Raw genomic sequence first — 20,988 nt, forward strand, 5'->3', positions numbered from 1 at the left:
GGGTAGAGCAGGATACAGGGGCACCCCCAGCCACCCTGTCCAGGGCTCTTCCTGGTTGCACTGTGGCCAGCCAGGGAGGGGAGGCTCCTACATGTCAGGCCCTGGGGAGAGAGGGCCGCTGTTCAACCTTGACTGGACATCTGACCTTGACCGCAGCAAGCTGGAAGGAGGCAGCAAAGCCCTGAGCCATTGGTCTTAGGGCTTTTGGCTGTACTTCCCAGAGGGGAGAGTTGTCAGTGTCCTTACTCAGGTACAAGCCAGCCGTGCGTCCTGGCTGCCTCTGGATGTGGACCAAGGTTCCTGTAGCTTCACTCGGGAAGGCAAGTGGATGTGGGTTTAGTTGGGAAAGAAAGGCTAGATGTAGCATTTCTTAAAAAAAATTAGTTTTTTAAAAAATGTATTTATTTATTTTGAGAATCAGAGAGAGAGAGAGAGGAGGGATAGAGCCTCTTCCATCTGCTGTAACAGCCAGCACTGGGCCAGGCCGAAGCCAGGAGCTTCATCCGGGTCTCCCACATGGGTGGCAGGGGCCATCTTCTGCTTTTCCCAGGCACATGAGCAGGGAGCTGGATTGGAAGTGAAATAGCTGGGACACGAATTGTTGCCCACGTGGGATGCTGGCAGAGGAGGTAGTGGCTTAACCTGCTACGCCACGGCGCTGACCCCTAGTTGTAACATTTTTGCCAGTGACTTTTACCTACGCTATCATAGCATTGGTTCCTTCAATGCCTGAGTGTGAAAGCTTCCTATAATGGATTCAAAGACCAGCCAGTGAGAAATATCTCCATAGATCACTAATTTTTTTTAAAGATTTATTTTATTTATTTAACAGGCAGAGCTACAGAGAGAGGTAGAGACACAGAGAGAGGTCTTCCATCCGCTGGTTCACTCCCCAGATGGCCGCCAACAGCTGGAGCTGTGCCAATCCGAGACAGGAGCTAGGAGCTTCTTCCGGGTCTCCCACGCGGGTGCAGGGGCCCAAGGACTTGGGCCATCTTCTACTGCTTTTCCAGGCCATAGCAGAGAGCTGGATGGGAAGTGGAGCAGCCAGGACTAGAACTGGCACCCAGATGGGACGCCGGCACTTCAAACCAGGGCATTAACCCACTGAGCCACAGCGCCCGCCCCTAATTTTTTTTTTTTTTTTTTTTTAAGAGAAAGGCAGAGTTGCAGAGAAGGAGAGGGAGAGACAGATCCTACATCCACTGGTTCACTCTCCAAATGGCCGAAATGATGGGCTGGGCCAGGCTGAAGCCAGGAGCCTGGAACTCCATCTGGGTCTCCCATGTGGGTGTCAGGGCCCAAGCACTCAGGCCATGCTCCGCTGCTTTCCCAAGGTGCGCGTTAGCAGGCGGCTGGATCAGGTCGAAGCAGAGCAACTAGGACTTAGACCTGTGCACTGATATGTGATGCTGGCTTTGCAGGTGGCAGCTGCACCCACTGAGCCACAGTGCCAGCCCCACACATAGAATGGATTCAAAGGGAAACAAGTTAGTAACAGTTTCTGGGCTATGTAGATGCCTGTGCGTCATACCCAGCATTTAGGAGGCAGTGGCCCATGCTACATGGCACCATTGGCCTAAGGATAGAATTTTATTGCTACAAGGGGAAAGAAACTGGATTTGGTGGCACTCATAGATTGAAATTAAAAAAAAAAGTTTTCCAAGTTACACATGAATAGTGTGGTTTGTAAACTGCGTGGTTTGTCAGGTTGGCAGGGGATCTGCGCGTTGTTGTTGTCTTTGGTGGCTTCCCCGGTGCTGGGGGAGAGAAGCTGGAAGGGGCCCTCGCATGGGGGGAGAGTGCCTAGTGACGGTGGGAAGGTGTGCCGGGCTCTTTCCTCATCCCCATGACAGCTTTGTGGCATTTGCCGAATGCCAGGGGAGAGCCTGTTGGCTGCTGTCCCAGAGGAAGAAGTAAGGTGTGGTGTCACCGGTGACGCAGGCCTGGCGTGGTCTCCTGCCTGTGCCAGGTGCTTTGGTTGGTTGGACACAGTCAGGTCGGGTGTCGGAGAGTCCCAGCCCCAGCTGGCATTTCAGGCTTAGGGATTCTCTGTAGGCTGCGAAGCAGCAGCCCTGGCCTCGGCTCCTCCACCTGTGACAGCCAAGTCCGGGTTTGCAACACCGCGCGCGAAGCTGAAGGCAGACACCACCCAGTCTCCCTCCTGGGTGCAGTGTGCAGGAGCCGACGTTGGGGAAGTGGAGAGCAGCGTGGTGGCTGCCCGGGCTTGAGGATGGGTGAACTGTGGGTGCCCGCCAGAGAGACGGAGGGGCAGTGCTGCGTTGTGTAGCTCAGGATAGCTAGGATGAGGGTAAGAATGTCCTCACCACGGAGAAGTGACAGGTGTTTCGGGGATGGACGTGTGGATTGCCCTGCTGGAGTCAATACGCAATGGATATGTGTATCAAAACATCACATTGTACCCCATAAATATGTGCAGGTGTTTTTGCCATTAAACAAACAACAATAAACTTGGATAAACAAGAAAAAGCTCGGGGCTGGGGCTGTAGCTCACTTGGTTAATCCTCCGCCTGTGGTGCCGGCATCCCATATCGGCACCGGTTCTAGTCCTGGTTGCTCCTCTTCCAGTCCAGCTCTCTGCTGTGGCCCAGGAAGGCAGTGGAGGATGGCCCAAGTGCTTGGGCCCTGCACCCCATGGGAGACCAGGAGGAGGCACCTGGTTCCTGGCTTTGGAACAGCACAGCATTGGCATAGCGGCCATTTAGGGGTGAACCAATGGAAGGAAGACCTTTCTCTCTGTCTCTCTCTCATTGTCTATAACTCTACCTGTCAAGTAAATAAATAAACCCTTAAAAAAAAAAAAAAAAAAAAAGAAAGCTACCCCCAGATATGGTCGTGTGTCCTCTGGGGGACAAGATGGCCTTGGGAACCAGGACACTCCTGCAGTGTTCCATATGAGTGGCTGTTCTCCTATTTTAACCCTTTGGAGGTATCTTATCCTGTCTTTGTAAAATAATACTGAGGCAAAACCCAGGAGACCTATTGAGGGGTGGGTGGGCGGTGCAGTGAGTAAAGCTGCCCCCCTGCGATGCCCACACCCATATCCAAGTGCTTTCCGACCCAGCTCTCTGCTGACGCACCTGGGAGGCAGCAGATGATGGCTCAGGTGCTTGGGCCCCTGCTACCCACTAAGGAGACCCGGATGGAGTTCCTGGCTCCTGGCTTTGGACTGGCCCAGCCCTGGCTGTTGTGAGCATTTGGAAAGTGAACCATTGAGAGAAAGTGATCTCTCTCTCTGCCTTACAGATAAATAAAACAATGAATAATGCACATTTAAAAAAAAGCAAGCAATTCATATCTGAACTACTGTTCTTGACTGTGAGGTCAGCATCCTGATTTAGTAACCAAGGCAGCCGGCAACCGTAAGAACATGCGGGAAGTGTGCCCCAGATTGTCTCCCTGGTCCTCCCCAGCGCCAGTCTTCGGGATTCACTCTAGTTGGGACTTTAAAGAAGCAGCTGATGTAATCGAGGCTTTAGGGCGAGCCGAAGTCCAGTCTGACTGGTTTCCCTGTGAGAGGTCCCCTGGCCTATGGTGCTTTGTATGACACCTCCAGTGAACTAACACAGCAGAGAGTGGGGGGCATCCCATTACTGCTGGCTCAACACCTGTGGTCTCTCGTGTTACTAATAAACCTTTATTTTAAGCCAGTGTCGATGAGTTTTTTTTTTTTTTTTTAAGATTTATTTATTTGAAAGTAAGAGTTACACAGAGAGAGGAGAGGCAGAGAGAGAGAGAGAGAGAGAGAGGTCGTCCATCTGCTGGTTCACTCCCCAATTGGCTGCAATGGCCGGAGCTGAGCTGATCCGAAGCCAGGAGCCAGGGCTTCTTCTGGGTCTCCCATGTGGGTGCAGGGGCCCAAGGACCTGGGCCATCTTCTACTGCTTTCCCAGGCCCTAGCAGAGAGCTGGATTGAAAGTGGAGCAGCTGGGTTTCGAACCGGTGTCCATATGGGATGCTGGCGCTTCAGGCCAGGGTGTTAACCCACTGCGCCACAGTGCTGGCCCCGATGAGTTTTTATTTTATTTTATTTATTTATTTGACAGGCAGAGTTACAGACAATGAGAGAAAGAGACAGAGAGGTCTTCCTTCTGTTGGTTCACTCCCCAAACAGTCGCAGTGGCCGGAGCTGTGCCTATCCGGAGCCAGGAGCCAGGAGCTTCCTCTTGGTCTCCCTTGCGGGTTCTGGAGCCCAAGCACTTGGGACATCCTCCACTGCTTTCCCAGGCCACAGCAGAGAGCTGGACTGGAAGAGGAGCAACTGGGACTAGAACCGGCACCCATATGGGATGCCGGTGCTGCAGGTGAAGGATTAACCTAGTGTGCCGTGGCGCCACCCCCCCCCCCCCCATGAGTTCTTTGTATACCCGAGCACTCTGTTAGGATGTCCATGGGCGCTGCACTGTCTTCCTCCAGGAATAACCCGGACACGTGTCAGATGCTCTGTCTGGCGTGGGCGCCCTCCGCAGGTGTTTGGTTTTGCTTACTGAGTCTGTCGTCACCACCTGTCCAGGCTGCGATTTGTGTCGCTGGTTGCTGATTCGTGTCATTTCCGTTGTGCCACTTGTGTGATGTTCGCTGCTGCCCCCGTTGCGAGCTGATGAATGGCCGGACGTTGTTCTAAGCGTTCGCTGTAACCCTCCTGACAGCCCCATTTTACGGTTGATGAAACCGAGGAACCAGAGGTTTGTTACTTTGCTTTTAGAATTGTTTTGCTTTGGAATGATATACACTCATTTCAGTTTTTTAAAAAGATCCATTTAATCTGAACTGATACAGCAGACAGTGCACTGAAGCCTGTCTGTCTTCTTTGAGGTTTTCTGCAGCGTCCTTGTATTTGGGTGAGGGAGGAGAGAGGGAGTGGGAGAGAGAGAGGGGCTGGGGAAGGGGAGGGGGAGGGGGAGAGGGACAGGGAGAGGGACACCTGTATCTGCTGATTCACTTCCTGAACGATTGGGAGTCCGATTGGGAGTCCGGGAACTCGATCCAGCTCTCCCACATGGGTGCCAGAGAGCCAAGCATTTGCCATCACCTGCTTCCTCCCAGGGTGCTCAGGAGCAGGAAGCTGGAACTGGGGGTGGAGCCAGAACTCTGACCCCGGCACCATAATAAATGACAGCATCTTAACCCCTGCACCAAACACCGCCCCTGACTGGTGTTTTATTTTTGCTTTGGAAGCAATGTTTGCATCCCAAATGCCGGCCCTCCAAAGCGGACTCCAAAAGTGAACCAGGGCAAAGTTGGGGGAAGCCGAGAAGTCAGTCACCTCTCAGGCTCGCGTCAGATAAGCGGGATCCGCAAAGCAAGGTTCACAAAGCAGCCTTGTCCCTGACAGCGCAGAAATCCAGTGTCAGAATGCTGCTTGGTCCCGGATGTTGGGCATCTCAGAGGCTTGCCAGCCCATTTGTTTGAGTATCCAGATCTCGGAGCTTTCCACGCTCACAAAAATGTTAACGGAAATTTATAGCAAGGAGACTAAAAATAATTACCGTTGATTCTTCCATTCATTGAGTCCGTAAATGCTCACCGCGCACCTACTCTGTCCCTGGCAGTCTTCGTAGTGGGAGATTGTAGTCAATGAAGAGACGGAAGTCCCTCCAGTCATCACACTCAGGGATCCACGACAGGTGTTCTCCCAAGGCTTCAGCCACCTCTTGGTTCTTAGGTGCCGGTACCCCAGGTGCTGTAAGTCAGCTGTCTGCGGCATAGTTCTGTACCAGCTGCTGGGGTTACTCCGGTATCCAGGAAACGGAGGCTCAGGGGGTTCAGTCACCTCCCTGGGTCCCATGGCTGCCGGCCTCTTGCCTCCCAGGTCTGACCTGGGTTTTCTCTTCCGAAGTCCTAGACCACCCACTGTGAAGGAGCCAGCATCCGCGCGCATACTCTTGCTTATTTGTGTTTTGTTTTTCATTGTTTCCTGTCTACCCTACAAAACGTAGGCTGCATGAGCGACGTGCCCTTTAAAAAACATTTATTTTTTATTTTATTAAAAAAAATTTTTTTTTGACAGACAGAGTGGACAGTGAGAGAGAGAGACAGAGAGAAAGGTCTTCCTTTGCCGTTGGTTCACCCTCCAATGGCTGCCGCGGCTGGCGCGCTGCGGCCGGCGCACTGCGCTGATCCGATGGCAGGAGCCAGGTGCTTCTCCTGGTCTCCCATGGGGTGCAGGGCCCAAGCACTTGGGCCATCCTCCACTGCACTCCTGGGCCACAGCAGAGAGCTGGCCTGGAAGAGGGGCAACCGGGACAGAATCCGGCGCCCCGACTGGGACTAGAACCCGGTGTGCTGGCGCCGCAAGGCGGAGGATTAGCTTAGTGAGCCGTGGTGCTGGCCTAAAAAACATTTATTTTTAAAAATATTTTTATTTATTTATTTGAGAGGTAGAGTTACAGAGAAAAAGGTCTCTCATCCTCTGGTTTGCTTCCCAAATGGCTGCAATGGTTGAAGCTGGGCTGATCCAAAGCCAGGAGACAGGAGCTTCACTGGTGTGGGGACCCAGGCACTTGGGCCATCTTCCACTGCTTTCCCAGGCCACAGCAGAGAGCTGGATTGGAAGAGGAGCAGCTGGGACGTGAACCAGCACCCATATGGGATGCCGGCACTGCAGGTAGAAGTTTAACCTACTACACCTTAGCACCGGCCCCAGTGTCTGAGTTTTGTGCCTAGTGATAGACCAGGGGCCTTGCTAGGCATGAACCCCCTATGGGGAAGCCAGAGAAGGCAGTGTGGCCCAGGAAGGGCCTCCCCCACACCCAACCCCATCCTCAGAAATAGGCTGGGACCCCCACAGGGGACTCTGAACACCGGGGCTTTATCTTCATCCTTTGCTAAGTCCCAGTTCCTCTTTGGGAGGCGTTGCAGACGCAGGAGCTGGAACGATTTCAAGCCGTGCCTCCCGTGGTTTAGCACTTAGGTTTTTTCCTTCTGACCTGTCTGTAATGAGTGGCTGTTCAGTGACGTGGTATTGGTTCATCTGTGCTGCTGTAAGTTGTAACTTAGTCTACAGAGGGTATCTTATTTTTTTTTTAAGATTTTTTTTTTTTTTTGACAGGCAGAGTGGGCAGTGAGAGAGAGAGACAGAGAGAAAGGTCTTCCTTTGCCATTGGTTCACCCTCCAATGGCCGCCGCGGCCAGTGCGCTGCGGCCAGCGCACCGCGCTGATCCGATGGCAGGAGCCAGGTGCTTCTCCTGGTCTCCCATGGGGTGCAGGGCCCAAGGACTTGGGCCATCCTCCACTGCACTCCCTGGCCACAGCAGAAAGCTGGCCCGGAAGAGGGGCAACCGGGACAGAATCCGGCGCCCCGACCGGGACTAGAACCCGGTGTGCCGACACCACAAGGCAGAGGATTAGCCTATTGAGCCACGGCGCCAGCCCTTTAAGATTTTTTTTAAATATAGAATTTTTCCCTCTCCTCCCCTCCGATCCCCTCCCCTCCCTTCCCCTCCCCTCTCCTCTCCTCTCCTCTCCTTTTCGACAGGCAGAGTGGACAGTGAGAGAGACAGAGAGAAAGGTCTTCCTTTACTGTTAGTTCACTCTCCAATGGCCGCTGCGGTCAGCACACAGCACTGATCCAAAGCCAGGAGCCAGGTGCTTCTCCTGGTCTCCCATGCAGGTGCAGGGCCCAAGGACTTGGGCCATCCTCCACTGCATTCCTGGGCCACAGCAGAGAGCTGGACAGGAAGAGGAGCAACTGGGACAGAATCCGGCACTCCAACCTGGACTAGAACCCGGTGTGCGGTGCTACAGGTGGAGGATTAGCCTATTGAGCCGTGGCGCCAGCCTTTTTTTAAGATTTAACAATTTTTTTGGAAGAGTTTCAGACAGAGAGACAGCTTCCATTCGCTCGTTCACTCCCCAAGTGACTGCAGCAACCGGAGCTGAGCCAGGCTGAAGCCAGGAGCTTCATCCAGGTCTCCCTTTTAGGTGGCAGGGTCCTAGGTACTGGGCTACACCTTCCACTACTTTTTGCAGGCCATGAGCAGGGATCAGAAGTAGAGTGGCCGAGACTTGAACCAGGACCTCTATGGGATGGTGGTGTCACAGGCGGCAGCTTAACCCACAGCACCACAGTGCCAGCTCCTGCAGGGTGTATGTTGATGCACACACTCTCCCGCCGTGTGGGGGTTTTGTGGGCTGGGTCAAATGGAGTGCCTGAGCGTCCAGGGGCTGCAGGTGGACGCTGCTGAGTGGTTTTCTGGAGGGGCTCTGCCGTTTTGCACCCACAGGAGTGTGGCTTTCCCCACATTTTGGGGCTAGGATTTGAGTGCACCTGCTGTGTCCCAGTCAGCACTCTGCTGGGGTCCTGGGTGAGCGTCCCACTTCTGGCAGCGGGTTGGGTGGTTATTTAGGATGTGCTCGGAGTCTGCGGGCAGTCATCGAGTCCTTGCTGCATGGGGAAGAGCAAGTCTTGCTCTGTTCAGCTTCTCATGACAAAACCTCGTGTAGGTACCAGGGCCCAGGCAGTAACGTCTGGCTGACGTGCCGAGATGGGGTTTGCCGTGCAGGGTTGGAGCCTGGGGTGGCGGCACCTGAGCAGGAAGACCAGAGATAGTCTGTGCCGCCGTGTGCCCAGTCCGCTGTGCAGCCGGGTCCTGCTCAGCTGCCGGCACCGACCTCCGCGCTCTAAAGGTGACCTCTTTCCCAGGACCAACCTGACAGGCACCTTGGGATGCATTTCCGTGCCGGGGCCACGCCCAGGTGGCACAACCCTGCAGCTGCTTCCAGGCCTCCATGGGGGCGGGGAAGGGAAGGGTGTTCCTGGTGGAGGCCAGGCTCCAGGCAGGGCGTGCCTGCTGGAGTCCTGAGCGGCCGGGAGTGTGGATTCAGGCCAGACTGTCCCGGCTCCAGTTAGATCTGTCACTGGTCACATGATCTCTGGCCAGTGAGTGCCCCTCTCTGAAACCTGGGCGTGATAACAGTGTCCCCTGCTTTTGGGACTGTGGGAGTTTGTGTAGCCTCCTTGAACCCCACAGTGTGTGGCTCATGGCTGCAAAGTGCAGCAGTAGCTTCCACGGCAGGGGTGGAGGGAGGAGAGAGGTGGGCCCAGGCCACGCCACGGGGAACTTTGATGTTTTCCTGTCATTCCTCCCTAGGCTGCCTTCTGGACGGTTCAGAGGCGGCTGTCAGATTCCACACTCTGGGCCAGGGGCGCTGGCTCTGCCCTCACCCACTGCAGGTGCAAATTCTCATCTGCAGGGTGGGTGGGGATGAAAGCCCCTGATGCTGGGAGGAGCTGGATGGAGGCTCCCTCCCTCCCTCTCTCCCTCTCTCCCTCCCTCTCTCCCTCTCTCCCTCCCTCCCTCCCTCCCTCTCTCCCTCTCTTTCGCATGGGGGGAGAGTAGAAACAGAGAGAGAGAGATCTTCCATCCACTGGTTCACTCCCCAATTAGCCGCAGTGGCCAGAGCTGCACCAATCTGAAGCCAGGAGCCAGGAGCTTCTTCCAGGTCTCCCACGTGGGTGCAGGGCCCCAGGACTTGGGCCATCTTCTACTGCTTTCCCAGGCCATGGCAGAGAACTGGATTGGAAGTGGAGCAGCCGAGAGTTGAACTGGCGCACATATGGGATGCCGGCACTGGAGCGGCAGCTTTACCTGCTTTGCCACAGCGCCGGCCCCTCTCATCAACATCTTAACTGCTGTGCCAAACCCTGCCCTAACTTGTCTTTATATCCTTCCTGGGGCTGCCCAGTGTCGATGTTGAGACCATTTATTTTTTCCTGGGTGCTCCAGCTTCCTGAGAGCGTGGCGTTCGGCAAACATCCACAGGGTGCCTGCTGATCACAGGACTGGGGGCAGAGGCTTGCTTCCCTGAAGGTCAGCTCCGCCTTGCAGAAACATTGTTGCCTTAGCCCATCCCCCATAATGTTTGCTTTTCCAGGTTGCTTGGAACCAGTGCCAGCCTGATCAGTGAGAAAGTTGCTTCATGTTTTCTTTTTTAGGTTAATATTATGACATTTATTAAAATGTTTTCTTTTTTTTATCTGGAAATACAGCTTAAGGGAAATAATGTCCTTAATTGAATGGGTATGATGCGGCCTAGGTTCTGTCCTGGACTCAATTCATACAGAAGTCTCAGATCCTCAAAGGAATTCAGCAAGGCAGGCGTTATTGTTGTCATTGTGTAGATAGGAAACGTGGGAATTGAAGCTGAGTGGCCCAAAACGCAGAGGCCGGTGGAGCCTGGCTGGGATTTGCACCCGGGCCTGTCAGGGTTAAGCTGTTCCTTCTCTCACCTGCCAGCTCTACTGTTTTAAAGCTGCACTTGCAAGTTCTCACCTCCATCCGCTGCTTGTGAGGTTAGCATCCTGTGTGAGTGCTGGTTGGAGGCCTGTCTGCTTCACTTCTGGTCCAGCTTCCTGCTGATGTGCCTGGGAGAGCAGTGGAGGGTGGCCCAGGTGCTTGGTTCCTGCACAAGGGAGACCTGGATAGAGTTCCTGGTTCCTGGATTCAGCCTGGCCCAGACCCGGCTGTTGTGGTCATTTGATGAGTGACCCAGAAGGTGCAAGATAGATCGATTTCTCTTTCTCTCACTCTGCCTTTTAAATAAGCAAAATAAATCTTTAAAAAAAAAAAAAGGGAAAAAGAAACAAGAGCATTGTCCGTGACGTCGACATAACAGCACGGCTCTGGGAAGGGACCCCTTGGAGACCTCCAGGTGGGCCCTGAACGCCACCGATTAGACAACCAGGGTGTGGCGGCCACACATCCCGAGGTTGACGGGGAACCTGGTGGTCGCCTACCAAGCTCAAGGATTCCACTCCACAGCGGCAGGTCCAGCAATGTGGGTGGACACTGTTTCTGGGTGCTGCAGAGTTCAAGTTCAAAGAATTCTGGGCAGGAACTAGGTTGTGTTGAGACCTTTAGTGAGACCCTTGCTTCCTTTTCAGATTTCCTCCAGTGTTCACAGCCCTGTCCTGGCAGGCAGGCTGGCGGGCGGGCTGGCGGGCTGGCGGGCTGGCTGGCAGGCTGGCAGGCTGGTGGGCTGGCGGGCTGGCTGGCAGGCTGGCGGGCTGGCGGGCTGGCTGGCTGGCTTTTTAAAGGTTTATTTTATTTATTTGAAAGAGTGACAGAGAGGCAGAGATAGAGATCTTCTGTCCACTGGTTCACTCTCCAAGTGGCCACAATGGATGGGGCTGGGCATGGGCCTGGGCCAGGAGCTGAGCTCCATCTGGGTCTTCCATGTGGGTGCAGGGACCCAAACACTTGGGCCATTTTCTGCTGCTTTCCCAGGTGCATTAGCAGGGAGCTGGGTAGGGAGTGGGGCAGTGAGAACTCAAACAGGCCATGCAATGTGGCATACTGGTGTCACAAATGGCAGCTGAACCCTCTGCACCACAGTGCTAGCCCCTGGCCACTTTCTGATGCCAGGCACCTGCTGGCGTCTGAGCAGTTCAGAGGGGAGGAGGACATGGCGGGCTGAGACTGGGAGCCATGGCCAACGCCACGTCCAGCTGGCCCTGGGCGCCGTGGTTTGCTTTTCGCTGTGTTGACTTTGGTGTTCCCTGGTGCTTACTAAGTGGTACTGTTTTCCATTTATGGAAGTGACGTGAGGTTCCCTTTTAAAACACCTTTAGGTGAGCAGCGTGAGTCCATTTAAAACACAGAGTTTACAAATACTGTCTCGGCAGGCGTTCCCAGCCTGGGCACCGAGCGCTTTGGGCTGGATCATTCTCTCTTGCAAGGCTGTGCCTTGTAAGATGTTGAGCAGTGCCCTTGGCCTCGCCATTCGTAGCTGCCAGTAGCGTCCTGTGGTCGTGACAAAAGCGTCTCCAGACGGTGCCAGATACCCACTCGGGGGCAAGCAAGGTTGCCTGTAGTTAAGAACCACTTCGTGTAAGGTATGCACATTTAGATACAGTCATGGAGGAACTGGAGTGTTGCAGTGACCTTGTGGGTGTGGGTGTGTGTCTGAGGTTTGGGAAGTTCTGTTTAGGAGAGTTTACGGTGTGAGTGCTTCCTCTTGAGGTTCAGATGTGTGTCCCATGGCATTCGCATGAGTTCAAGAGTGAGGTTGGGGAGGGGTGGGTGGCATTGTGGCACTGCAGGTAATGTGATAGCAGTGGAAGACAGTCCACGTGCTTGGGCCCCTGCCACCCGTGGGTGGCCATCTAGGAAGTGAAGCAGCAGATAGAAGATTGTTCTGTCTCTCTCTGTCACTCTGCCCTTCAAACAAATAAAATGAATCTTAAAAGGGAGTGAGGTAGAAAGAGATGTCCTGGAAGGGGTGCTCTCCATCAGTGCTGTCCAGTAGAACTTCCTGCCTGGATGGAATGTTCTAGATCTGCTCAGTCCAGTCCATAGCAACTGGCCACAAGTGGCCGTGGGCACTAACGGTGACTAGTGAGAATGCGGCACTGGTCGACTCTGATTAGATGAAGCGTCAGTAGCCACAGCTGGCAGAAGTTGCCCTGGTGGGTGCAGCTCTCTGGAAGTTGGGGAGCGGCCCTGGAGGCCGCTCAAGCCACAAGGCAGTCAGGAATCTCAGGAGGGTTTAGATAGTGGCTCCAGTGGCCGCCATTGGCTCGAGCAAAGTGCAGTGAAACCAGTACCACTGTGTTGGTTCACAGAGCTGAGCCATCCAGGGAGAGGAGGCACCCGCTCGCTCTCCCAAGGTTGGTCAGAGTCTCCGTCTTCCCCTTCCTCCTGCTTGACCTTCCAGCCTGAATGGGAGCAGGGTGGCTGCCCTCGGCCCCAGGCTTGTTTGCTGCTACCATAGCAACCCCTGGGTGAGGAGCACTTTCCTGGTGTCTGTGGCCAAATCCCAGCCAAGATTCTCCTTGGCTCTTCTCAAGCCAGTTGCCGTGTCCACAGTGGCTCTGCCTGGCTAAGCCTGGATCGTCAGGCCCAGAGCTCGGACAGCTCAGACGTGGGGTTGGTCCCAGCTAAACCCAGTGGGAAGAAGATGGCAGGACACTGACTCCATAAACTGTGATGAAAGAGTACGTGTGGGAGACAGGACAACTCCATACTGTCGTCTAGGGCTGAGGGTGGACCCAGGGAAGGCCATGCTGGCCAGGAGGCCCCTCCCCAAGGCTGTAGATGTGGGCTTCAGGCTGATGGAGGGCAGGGCCAGAGTTGGTGTGCACAGGTGAGGCAGCCCTTGGCGTGTAGGTGGGATGGGTGAGGCACAGCTGGTGTTCCTGTGGGGTGTGAACAGGGCATGGTGTGAACAGGAGACTGGAGTACACAGCACAGAGGGTCTCTGTTGGGAGGTCCTTGGCCCCAGGAAGACCAGGGGAGGCAAACCTAGGGGGGTGAGTAAGGAGAGGAAGTCGGGGCACCAGTGCAGAGGAGACCCGGGGTGCAGGGGTCCATGGTGAGAGCCCGCAGTCGGGCTGGGAGATGTCCCCAGGGGACAGTGCTTTCTGGGCTGGTGCGGGGGGCAGACTGATGTTGGATGCCCTCTCACCAGTACCGCTGTCCCATCCTCCCAGCCTGGAATGCCAGGGAGCCTCTTGCTCCAGCAGAGTCGCTCCAGCGCCCTCTGCTGAGAGATCCCAGCTCTGCGCTCACTGTGGAGGCTGTGACACTGCCGGGAGAGCTGGGGAACTGGTAGCCGGCGGAGATGCTGGGTGTGGGCGGTTCAGCTCCCAGTGAACGTGCAGCAGAGTCACACCTTTTTTTTTTTTTTTTTTTTTAAAGATTTTATTTATTTATTTGAGCGGTAGAGTTAGAGAGGGAGAGACAGAGAGAAAGATCTTCCTTCCGCTGGGTCACTCCCCAAATGGCCACAGTGGCCACAGCTGAGATGATCTGAAGCCAGGACCCAGGAGCTTCTTGGGCCATCCTCCACTGCTGTCCCAGGCCATAGCAGAGAGCTGGATTGGAAGAGGAGCAGCGGGGACTCGACCTGGCGCCCATATGGGATGCAGGTGCCACTGCATCAGCCCCCAGAGTTGCTCTTGATGGCCCTTAGAGAGCCTTGTGATTTACAAACATGTTGAGGCCGGCGCCGCGGCTCACTAGGCTAATCCTCTGCCTTGCGGCGCCGGCACACCGGGTTCTAGTCCCTGTTGGGGCGCTGGATTCCGTCCCGGTTGCTCCTCTTCCAGGCCAGCTCTCTGCTGTGGCCCGGGAGTGCAGTGGAGGATGGCCCAAGTGCTTGGGCCCTGCACCCCATGGGAGACCAGGAGAAGTACCTGGCTCCTGGCTTCGGATCAGCGCAGTGCGCTGGCCGCGGCGGCCATTGGAGGGTGAACCAACGGCAAAGGAAGACCTTTCTCTCTGTCTCTCTCTCTCACTGTCCCCTCTGCCTGTCAAAACAAAACAAAACAAAACAAAACAAACAACAAAAAACAAAACAAAACAAAAAAACATGTTGAGAGACTGACAAGAAAATAACTGCAAAAGAACTGTGCAGAGCCGTTAATGTCAGCGCAGGGTGTGGAGAGCTCGTAGCTCTGGGTCTGGTCAGGCAGGGCTGGGCCCCACCTCTGCCTTCCCATGCCCTGTGGATGTGGCAGGTGCAGTGGCAGATCCTGGGCAGTCACCAGGTCATCTGGGCTTGGTTTTTCTACTGTGAAATGGGGGCGATGACGACGTCTGTCTGGTAGGGTTGCTGTGAACGCTCAGAGGCAGCGTGTTTTTCTTTTCAATTTTTTCAAGACTGTGCTTTTCAACATCTACGACACGCCGATCATCCACTCCACCCCCCAGCGTCTGGACCGCTGTCTTTGCTTGCCCAGATGGTGGGAGGCCCTCCTAAATGGACCTCTGTCCCTGTGTTTTTGTTATTAATGTAACAGTCTGGTTAAGATAGAGTTCGCATCCCCTACAGCCTACCTGTTTAAGATACACCATTCCACAGTTGTATTTTTTTTTTTAAAGATTTTTATTTATTTATCTGAATGGTAGAGTTACAGACAGTGAGAGGGAGAGACACAGAGAGAGGGTCTTCCATCTGTTGGTTCACTCCCCAAAAGGGTACGACAGCCAGAGCTGAGCTGATCTGAAGCCAGGAGCCAGGAGCTTCTTTCAGGTCTCCTACATGGGTACAGGGGCCCAAGGACTTGGGCCATCTTCCACTGCTTTCCCAGGCCACAGGAGAGAGCTGGATTGGAAGAGAAGCAGCCAGGACTTGAACTGGTGCCCATATGGTATGGCAGTGCTGCAGGTGGAGGCTTAGCCCACTACGCCACAGCGCTGGTCCCTCATCCATTGCCAGCTGACGTCAGTACATCTTGTTACTCCCCAGGGAAATGCCAGTGCTGGTTAACCACTTGCACCTGGTCCACCACAGCCTCTCCTCTGCCCAGCGCCTCAGGGTGGGGGTGGGGAGGACTTTGCAAAGTACAGACCGGATCCTGCCCTCCCCCTGCTTGCGGTTGCTGGGGAGCCCCAAGGAATGAATTCCAGACCCCTTGCCTTGAGGCCATCGCTCTGTGCCTTGGCTCCCTGCTCACCCCTCGGGGTGCTTTGTGTGTGCGGGCTCTGTCCCACATCCGGGTCTTTCCCCTTGCGGTCCCACCCGCCTGGCCTTCGGTGCACTGCACCAGTGCGTGGCTGCTGCTTCTGCTTGCTCAGTCCAGCAGTCGCTCCGGCCCCTGCCCTGTTCCGGCCCCCAGGGCCACGCCCTCTCTCCGCTGGCTCTCATTTGCTTTTGGGTTGTTGTGGACTGTCTCCCTCCACCAGACTGCAAACTCCGCGGCAGAAAGTCCTGATGTGGGGGCAGCGCTGTGGCGCAGTGGGTTAATGCCCTGTCCTGAAGCGCCGGCATCCCATGTGGACAGCGGTTCGAGACCCGGCTGCTCCACTTCCGATCCAGCTCTCTGGTATACCCTGGGAAAGCAATGGAAGATGGCCCAATTCCTTGGGCCCCTGCACCCGTGTGGGAGACCCAGAAGAAGCCCCTGGCTCCTGGCTTCTGATCAGCACAGCTCCAGCCATTGCGGCCAATTGGGGAGTGAACCAGTGGATGGAAGACCTCTGTCTCTCTCTCTGCTTCTCTTCTCTCTCTTTCAAATAAATAAATAAATAAATAAATAAATAAATCTATCTTAAAAAAAAAGAAAGTCCTGATGCGTTGGGCTCACTTTGGAAGGCGCTGCCCTGTGCCTGCAGGAGTGCCTTAGGGATCCTGGGTGAATGAATGTGTAACCTATAGGAGCTGTGGTTACTTGTTGTGCTATTATTTTTAAAAGATTTATTTATCTGAAAGGTTGAGCGTCAGAGAGAGAAAGATCTTCCATCTACTGGTTCACGCCCCCAAATGACCACAACAGCTAGTGCTGGGCCAGGCTGAAGCCAGGAACCAGGAACTCCACCCTGGTCTAGGTCTCCCACGTGGGTGGCAGGGGCCCGTGCACCTGGGCATCCCCCACTGCCTTGGTAGGCACATTAGCAGGAAGCTGAGCAGCTGGGCCTCCAACTGGCACTCTGGCATGGGATGGTGATGTTGCTGGCTGTGGCCCAACCAGACGAGCTGCGGTGCCGGCCCCTATTATTGTTAGTATTGAGTGTTCAGTAAATACTGTTTGCCTGGAAGTCAAATTACTCCTGCCCTGAAATGTGCAAGTTACGTTCAGTGCAGGTGGAAAGTGAATGAAAGGGGTGCAGTCGCGTGGGCTAAGGGAGCTGACCTGGATGGTTGCAGGCGTGGCTGTGGGTCAAGCTGCCGTGTGGGACACCACCTCTCACATCAGCGTGCCTGGTTCGAGTCTCAGCCACCGCATGCCTCTGGGTGGGTTTCTGCTCGTTTGCCTGGGAGACAGCGGACCACAAGGGCCTGTGCTCCTGCACCCACATGGGAGACCAGGGTGGAGTTCCTGGCTCCTGGCTTCCGCCTGGCCCAGCCCCAGCTGTGGTGGGCATCTGGGGAGCTAACCAGAGGATGGAAGGTCTCTCTCTGTGTCTCCCTCTCTCATCACTCTGCCTTTGGAGCTGGCTTTGAGGTTGATGAGGCTGCGCTCAGTTGATACAAAGCCCTTCTGTTGTCTTGTGCCAAACCCTGATCCCGCCGCACAGTGAGACTATGAGGAAGGAGGGGCAAGGCCGCAGGCCCAGCGTTTAGTCCCCACTGAACTCAGCAAATGCATGCATACTACTACGAATTTAACTAGAAAACATTTCATCCCTTCGACAGTACGTGCACAGTGTAAAAAATGCAGATGTCACTGAGGAATATCCAGGGGACGCTCCCCTACCCCTTCTTCCCGAAGCGGGCCGGCTGTCAGCTTGGCTGGACGTTTCTTACCCCTGCAAGCCCGTCTCTGCGTGTGTCTTCTCTCGCTTTCATGCAAAGACTGGCATCCTGCACGTACCTCTTAGCCCTGCTCTTCCGTCGACCTCGTCTTTTGAACGGGGCCATCTCGTGTTTAGCTCCACCCGCTTCCTTGAAGGCTCCTGGGAGTTCTATTTCCATGCATCTCTGTTCGTTTAGCCGATTGCCCCGTGATGAGTGCTTGGATTTGTGTGCGGTCTCTGTGTGCAGCGAGCTTCCTGGTACTTTGTGCAGGTGTATGCATTGGTAACTTAGTAACGAATAGGAGTAGCTTGTGCACGGACCTTCTTCCAAAACAGAGCAGAAAAAGTTCGAGTAAATAGCATGGCGGGATGTGGCCCTCTTAACTCGTTTCTCTTATTTCATCGAAAACATTCAGTTATGAGCTCCCTCCATTCTCGGTATAGGAAAATTGGGAGGTAAGAATATCTAGAAAAATAAGTGCATGTGTCTTTAGATACGACTTATTTGAAAGGCAGAGTGAGCGTGGGGAGAGACAGAGGGAGAAGTCTTCCATCCGCTGGTTCACTCCTCAGTGGCTGCAGCAGCCAGGGTTGGGCCAGTCTGAAGCCAGGAGCCAGGAGCTTCCTCTGGTGTCCCACGTGGATGGCAGGAAACAAGCACTTGGCCATCACCTGCTGCCTCCCAGGGGCATTAGCAGGGAGCTGGATGGGAAGCAGAGCCCCTTCAGTGGCGGTTTAACCCATTGCACCCATTATCTTGTTCCTCAAGATAAATTTTAACCCTGCCATCCCGAGAGAGAATTTCTTTGAATGCTTTCACTAATAAGCATCTCTGGAGTTGGAGTCGTAGCACTCTGTCATTAGCTTACCGAAACCCATGAACGTGACTCAGCAGCCTGATGATGACAGGAGGGAGTGAGGATTCCTGCCCCCTCCCCCCCCCCCCCCCGGGTCTGGCATCACCATCAGGACAGCTTTTGCAGACAGTGCTGCCTGTGCTGTGTGTTCTGTGCGCCCCTTGCTTCCTCCATCCCTTCCCCACGTCCTGCGTTCCCCGCGTCATCCAGCCCTCCACACCGCCGTCTCCAGTGAGTGTCTTCCGCTCTGAACCCGTGAGCAGGGGTGGGGAGAGGAGGAATCGCACTCCTGGAGGCCAGCAGGACTGTGTTCCTCGAAGTGACTCCTGGAGGTGTTGAGAACAGGAATCAGGGTGCTGTTTCTTAAGAAGGGGCGCTGTGTCTGCGTCTGTGAGCAGGCGGCGAGCGTGCGAGGCAGCGTGCTAGTCTCCTGATGCTGGGGCACTGTGCTTGCCCAGCAGTGCCTGGCCCCTAGGAGGAACGGGAGAAGGAGTGTCCACTGCAGACAAGTAGTTATGTGAGTCGTGGTTGCCGCATCTGATTGGTTTCCTTTTGGCTGGCGACATCCTGGGCTGGCAGGGCTGGGCTTGTGTCCTGTCTGAGCCTCTGTGCTGGGGCAGTATGGGAGCTTGTAATTGTCAATGAACTTCCTGGTGCTGCCCCTTTCAAAGGTTCTCACAGTGGCCCAGGTCCCCAGCTGTTCCCTTGCCTTGTGTGAGAGTAACCTGGGTGCCGGGTGCCTGGGGCTGGGGAGCTGGTGCCAAGGAGATGCCCACCTGGGAGAGCGCTTGGGGTCAGCCTGTCGCCAGCCAGCGCACAGCCCTCCTCCAGGTTGTCTTGGGCTCAGAGATGTTGCCTTGCGCCTGCTCCTCCAGTGTGTTACTCAAAAGAGGAGTGGGGGGAGGGGGTGGAGAAGACATATTTTGCCCCCTCTCCTTTATAGAATGAGGAGGTGTTTCTGTGGCTTCCACAGCAGGGGTGGTGGCTGGCCTTTGGCCAAACCCAGCCAGGTCTCACGTGTCGGCTTTGTTTCACCGTTCTGGGCTTCCCCCTCATCTGTAAGATGTGGAATTGTGCTTGTGGTGGCATATTTACTTTCTTAACATACATCTTTTAATGCTTGCATCATCCTGCTCTTTGGAATAAATCCTGTGGGCTTCGCAGCAAGACTTCTTTATCAGGACCATAGTTTCTTAGAAGCCTCTGCTGTTTTCCCCAGGCCACTGAAGTGTGGCGCCCCAAACCTGATTGTGGTCCTGACCCAGCCAGGGCGTGTGGAAAAAATGCTCTGAGAAGAATGGGCAGATGAGAGCGTGTCCTGGATGGTGTGGGCGTGGCCTTGATGGTGTGATCATATCCTTGACAATGAGGGTGTATCCTGGATTATGTGGGTGTGGCCTGGATGGTTTGATCTTGGCCTTGACAATCAGGTGTGTCCTGTATGGTGTGGGCGCGGCCTTGATTATGTGGGCGTGACATCGATGATATGGGCGTGTCCTGGATGATGTGGGCAAGGCCTTGATGATGTGGGCGTGACATCAATGATATAGGCATGTCCTATATGATGTGGGCATGACATTGATGATGCAGGCGTGGCCTGGACGGTATGGGCGTGGCCTTGATGGTGTGATCATATCCTTGACAATGAGGGTGTGTCCTGTATGGTATGGGCGTGGCCTTGATGATGTGGGCGTGTCCTCGATGATGGTGTGATCATATCCTTGATAGGGAGTGTCCTGGATGGTGTGGGCATGTCCTAGACAGTGTGGGCATGTCCTGGACAGTGTGGGCGTGGCCTGGACAGTGTGGGCGTGGCCTTGATGGTGTGTCTTTCCCACAGGTGCTGTGAGTGGCTGAGATGCTGCGGCAGAGGGGACCCCAGGCCCCGCACGGTCTGGTTGGGGCACCCCGAGAAGAGGGACCAGAGGTATCCTCGAAATGTTATCAACAACCAGAAGTACAATTTCTTCACCTTTCTTCCTGGGGTAGGTGCCAGCGTAAGCCACACCTTGTTCTCTTTTCCACCATGAATTTATGTGGTGCTGCCAGTCTTAGAAGACGGAGGTCCCTGGCAGATTTTGTGAACAGCTTGTGTCTCCTGTGCCACTCCAGCCACTGAACGCCCATCCTCCCTGGCCGGAGCACCTGCAGGGGCTGCCTGCTGTCCGTAAGGCCATGGCATGTCCCCTGTCCACACAGAATAAGTTCATGTGTGCTTGGTCTGTTGGGCTTTAGAACCAAAACATGGAAGAAGAACATACCCCCAAAGCCACATATGCAATACAGGGAAGGTGGGAGATGGATGTACATGTTTTATTTATTTGAAAGAGTTACAGAGAGAAGTAGAGACAGAGAGAGAGACAGAGAGAGAGAGAGAGAGAGAGAGAGAGGTCTTTCATTCCACTGGTTCACTCCCCAAATGACTGCAACGGCCAGAGCTGAGCTGATCTGAAGCCCGGAGCCAGGAGCTTCTTTCAGGTCTCCCATGCAGGTACAGGTGTCCAAGAAGTTGGGCCATCTTCTGCTTTCCCAGGTGCGTTAGCAGGGAGCTGGATTGAAAGTGGAGCACCACTGGGCCAGCGCTGTGGCTCACTAGGCTAATCCTCTGCCTAGCGGCGCCGGCACACCGGGTTCTAGTCCCGGTCGGGGCGCCGGATTCTGTCCCGGTTGCCCCTCTTCCAGGCCAGCTCTCTGCTGTGGCCCGGGAGTGCAGTGGAGGATGGCCCAAGTGCTTGGGCCCTGCACCCCATGGGAGACCAGGAAAAGCACCTGGCTCCTGGCTCCTGCCATCGGATCAGCGCGGTGCGCGGGCCGCAGTGCGCCAGCCGTGGCGGCCATTGGAGGGTGAACCAACCGCAAAAGGAAGACCTTTCTCTCTGTCTGTCTCTCTCACTGTCCACTCTGCCTGTCAAAAAAAAAAAAAAAAAAA

General features: G+C 54.8%; 1 protein-coding gene across 2 annotated transcripts in view; it reads left to right on the forward strand.

Moving 5' to 3' along the window:
• Nucleotides 1-20,988, forward strand: part of ATP9A (ATPase phospholipid transporting 9A) — a 134,421-nt gene that overhangs the window by 11,428 nt on the left and 102,005 nt on the right. For both annotated transcript variants that reach the window (XM_070051684.2, XM_070051688.2), the window contains exon 2: nucleotides 19,900-20,044. In XM_070051684.2, coding sequence (XP_069907785.1) covers nucleotides 19,900-20,044 — 145 coding nt within the window. The remainder of the gene's footprint in view (nucleotides 1-19,899; nucleotides 20,045-20,988) is intronic.

The sequence above is a fragment of the Oryctolagus cuniculus genome, chromosome 11 (assembly GCF_051225735.1).
Source record: "Oryctolagus cuniculus isolate XC-2025 breed Fujian yellow rabbit chromosome 11, ASM5122573v1, whole genome shotgun sequence".
Lineage (NCBI taxonomy): Eukaryota > Metazoa > Chordata > Mammalia > Lagomorpha > Leporidae > Oryctolagus > Oryctolagus cuniculus.